Source organism: Elephantulus edwardii, unplaced genomic scaffold, assembly GCF_000299155.1.
Source record: "Elephantulus edwardii isolate Elephantulus edwardi_28Jun2011 unplaced genomic scaffold, EleEdw1.0 scaffold00010, whole genome shotgun sequence".
Classification (NCBI taxonomy): Eukaryota; Metazoa; Chordata; class Mammalia; order Macroscelidea; family Macroscelididae; genus Elephantulus; species Elephantulus edwardii.
The window spans coordinates 6,028,245-6,032,747 of record NW_006399760.1 but is presented as its reverse complement, the minus strand read 5'-3'; the positions used below and the strand labels follow the sequence as shown (position 1 = coordinate 6,032,747).

Below are 4,503 nucleotides of genomic sequence, written 5' to 3'. Positions count from 1 at the left end.
CCTTGACCCTCTGCAGCAAGCACTTCAGGTCCTCCTCAGTTTCAGCAAGCAGGGTTGGGTCATCTGCATAACGCGGATTGTTGAAGAATCTTTCACCAATCCTGACCCCACACTTCTCCTCATAGAGCCCAGCCTCCCAGATAATCTGTTCTGCATACAGGTTGAAAAGGTACAGAGATAGGACACTTTCCTGGAGTACGCTCTTCCCAATTTGGAACCATGCAGTGTTTCTGATGACTGAAAAAACCAATTTATTTTGAAGAGAAAGCTACGTTGAGTATGGAATATCTAACTTGGGATACAGTTTTTGTTGTTTATGTTTATCTGTACTTTTCTTTGTCATTTCATTATGTTTTGATTTTGTTAAGGTTATGTTTTATATTAGAGTTAGTAGCAGACAACATGAGCCCTAAATTTTAATTAAGTGTGAAGGAAAAAAGTAATACCATAACTGGAAGTTAGTTTCATGTCTTAAAAAAAAAGAAATCCTGTGTTTGGACAGCTGTAAAATATTCACATGCATGGCATTAATGTTGTGTAATTTTTTCTCCCCATGGCTTCTGACAGTCTGTAGATACAAATTATGAAGTACTATGTTTTAAAACTTCTGAAGTTTTTAACATTGTCAAATGTAAACAATATCACCATCAGTATTGTTTAGTGCTAGATACATCATAATGGATTGTATGTTAAATGTGCCAGATATTTTAATAAATGTTCATTTTGTACAGTTACACTTATCTAGTAATCTGTCATGTTTTTGCTGTACAGAAAGTTACAGACAAAAGAATAATTAACTAAATCTATTTTATCCACAGAGGTAATTTCTATTTTAATTAAAGTAAAACAATTAGCTAGCCTTCTTGCGTCAAAACACATGTGGCATATTTTAGAGTTCAATTTTTGGTCTTGAATTAAAAAAAAAAAAAGAACAAACCACAAACGCTAATTGTGCCAGTTAATTAAACAGTGGCATTATGCAGTGTAAAGGAGATTAGGCAGTGTCAGTTGTTTATGTTTATAATCTTTCTTCTGCAGGACCCAAGAATGAGCTGTTCCTCTTTTATGGAAAAGGACGCCCAGGAATTGTTAGAGGAATGGACTTGAATACAAAGATAGCTGATGAATACATGATCCCCATAGAAAATCTGGTAAACCCTCGTGCCTTAGATTTTCATGCAGAAACCAATTATATCTACTTTGCTGACACGACCAGTTTTCTAATTGGCCGGCAGAAGATAGATGGCACAGAACGAGAAACCATCCTGAAAGATGGTAAGTGACACTGCATGATATTAACATCAAACTGCCTAGAAATAAAGTCCTTCAGCAGGATAAATTCAGTGTCTGTAAGACTAACTTTAACCAGAATTCCATTTTTTCTTTCTGGTTTAAAAATATTTGTTAATTTTAATTGTTTAAAGTAACATAATTTCTCCATGGTTTTATGTACTAGGCTTTTAAAATTTTCAATGCAATATTGAACTTGCAGTTTATCTCCTATATTTTAAATACAGTACGAATTAAAATTAAGATATTATATATACACAGTGAACATAAACTCTTATTTTTTAATATTTAGTTCTCATTAGAATATTGCTCAAGTAACTCAAAGTACATTTACATATTCAATGCTTCCATTATCACTGCAAATCTTGAATGCTGTCTCTTGATTTATAAACCAACAAAATATAGTTCTCTAGGTTTATCCTTGAAATATAAGTAACTTTAACATAGCTTTAATTATATAGAGTCCACTAAATAATGAAGCTTTGGCAACTTGATGGTAAAGGATTTTCACTGCCAATGCAAAGATATATGGTTCAAATCCACAGCTGGCTCCATGGGAGAAAGATAGGATATCTCTTCCTACACAGTTTCCTGTCTCTGAAAACCCATTGGAAGGTCAGCTATGGGTCAACTCTGACTCATGGATACACAACATATATGTGTTTCTGCATTCGAGTATTCAGGAAACCTTGGGTTAAAAATGGGGGTGGGAGGGAATCCAAACAGAATAAATGGTATTTTTGCTGAATTGTAAAAGAAAAATATTGTAAAGGAAAAGGAAAATAGTTCATAAAAGAGGGACTCCAATTAAGAAGGTGTACCTTTTGCTGTTGACTCACAAACTCACTATTCTAGTACTGAAACTCACTATTCTAGTACTGAGAATAGTTTAATAGAGAAGTAAGTTAGTTGGCAATTGGGGAGGCAAAGAATATCACCTAATGCAAATTCAAATTTTAGCCAAGTAGTCCCAAGACAGGATTCCTCAATTACCCCAGTCTCTAGTTTCAGTTCAGCAAACAAATTTTCCTTCCATTATCAAAGTAAAAACACTAAATTCTTGTGACTTTTATGTCAATAGTCATCTGGCTACACCTTGTCACAGTTTCTCCACAGAAATGCTGTGATCTCACCACCATAATTACCAGGGGCTCATCAAAAAGGTCTTGTTCTAATCTCCCTCAAGTCTTCCTCTCCTCAAATCTTACTCATTCCAAATCTTGCTCACTTAAAGTCTTGCTAGCTTCAAGTCTTGCTGGCTGCAAGTTTGCTGTCCAGTATGAGAGACACTCTTTCTCTTAATGTAGTCCCCAAAGTTGTTGATGATTTGTAAGACCATGAATCTGCATTTTACCATGTGTCTGCAGTCAAGGTAGCTGGAGACCAGAGAGGGGTAACAGTAAATACTACAAAAGCAAACTTTTAGGCCAATATCACATATTCCAAAAAGAGAAGGAGGAAATATTTAAGCAGTTCATGATTGGAGATTTTATTTACAGAGAATTGGACTAGTAGAGATGGAGAAGTTAAAAGGTGGTAAAAAAGACTTATCCAGTGAAGACCGTTCAATTTCATACTAAAGAAAAGATAAATAATGATTTTATGCTGAAGGATGTTATGAATGAAAGACGTTTTAAGACAGTTTGATTTTGGAATGAATGAACAAAGAAATGAAAAAAGGACAGAGGAATAAAATGAAATATTTACAGTATAAATAATTATGAATGGTTGTCTCTCATGTCTTTTGAAGGGATTGAGAGAGCATGAAAAATTTACCTATTCAAGTAAGTTTTATATTTATGAAAAATACATTTTGATGAATAACAAATAGAGTGCTAAAATGAAAAAATATCTTTGCTCTTATCTTTTATATAATTTACCATGTAAATAATACTTCTATGTAATAATACGTAATACTTATAATAATACAATAATGCAATGTATTGTAAGTAAACATTCCAATGGAGTGTCTAATTAAAGTTGGTATTTGGACTTCATATTGGAGGTGACAGAAACTATCTGTCTATATTTCTGTGATTTCTTTATATTGTGGTGACAAATGGCAAGAGCTTTACAATTTCTAAAGAAGAATGAGTTTTTGCCTTCTTTTAAAGTGGATGTATGTGGATTGCTCTATATTTCACGTATTTGTTTTCTTTTTTTTTAATCTTTTTTTTCTTTTTTTCTTTTTTTTTCTTTTTTTACATATTTGTTTTCAACAGCAAAATAAAGGTATTTTTCTCTTTAAAAGTATCAGTTCATTTGCTGTTACTGAGTGTTTTGATTAGTTATCCTAATTTTAAGGAAGTATCTTACTAGGAATATTAATTCTTCTTTCTACTATATAGCAATAGAGATCAGATGTAATAGTCATGTGATTGCCAGAAAAACAAAAAAGTGTTATTTTGACAGTTATTGAGGACACTTTGAGAGTATTGAGAACATTTTGGAGAATTTCCCACTTCAAACATATTTAGCCTTATAATACCCAGTATCAAGGGACAACATAATGTCTTTTTATTAGCTTGTCTCTTTTCTTGCTAGTAAGGAGAACTATAGTAGATAATATTGTAAAAGGTAAGCAAGTCACAACAGAAAAATGCATTTAGCAAATGACAACTTGTGAATATGAGACGCAGGATAAATTAATTCTACCTGTTTTCTTTCACTTAGCTTAAGTGTCTGTCAAGTGAGTCTGAAGACTGAGAGGCAATGTTGAGTTTGGCAGTTTTGTAAAGTTGGTAGGAACTCTGTGTTTCAGAATTAGCTTGCATTGTTTTAATTTCAACAGATTTTTGTTATCTGTAAATAATACATAAATAGGTTTGGAAACTTCAGTGTGAGCTTCAACCTTCATTATAAACACACACCCCCACCCCCAGCCCAGAATCCTCAATTTTTAAAAACTAGATATATATCTCAAGTGACTCAATGGCACATAACAAGAACAATAACAACAACAATAATAACAGATACATCTCTGTTCATTCTTTGATATTTTCTCACTTAAAAGTTTATTAAAACCTTCTAAATTTAAGGCATTTCTTCAGCTTTGCTTATGAAATTCTGTACCAGTTCAATTATTAGAAAAGTAAAATTATCCTTTCCCAACCGAATGTGGAAACTACAGAATAATTTCACTGATTTCACATGCAAGCAAGATTTTACTGAAAATTATCCAAAAACGACTGGAACAGCACATCAACAGAGAAC

At 32.8% G+C, this 4,503-nt stretch overlaps 1 protein-coding gene across 1 annotated transcript in view; it reads left to right on the top strand.

Moving 5' to 3' along the window:
• Nucleotides 1–4,503, top strand: part of LRP1B (low density lipoprotein receptor-related protein 1B) — a 2,414,068-nt gene that overhangs the window by 1,067,218 nt on the left and 1,342,347 nt on the right. Inside the window, exon 11 of the mRNA XM_006880809.1 lies at nt 1,039–1,275. Coding sequence (XP_006880871.1) covers nt 1,039–1,275 — 237 coding nt within the window. The remainder of the gene's footprint in view (nt 1–1,038; nt 1,276–4,503) is intronic.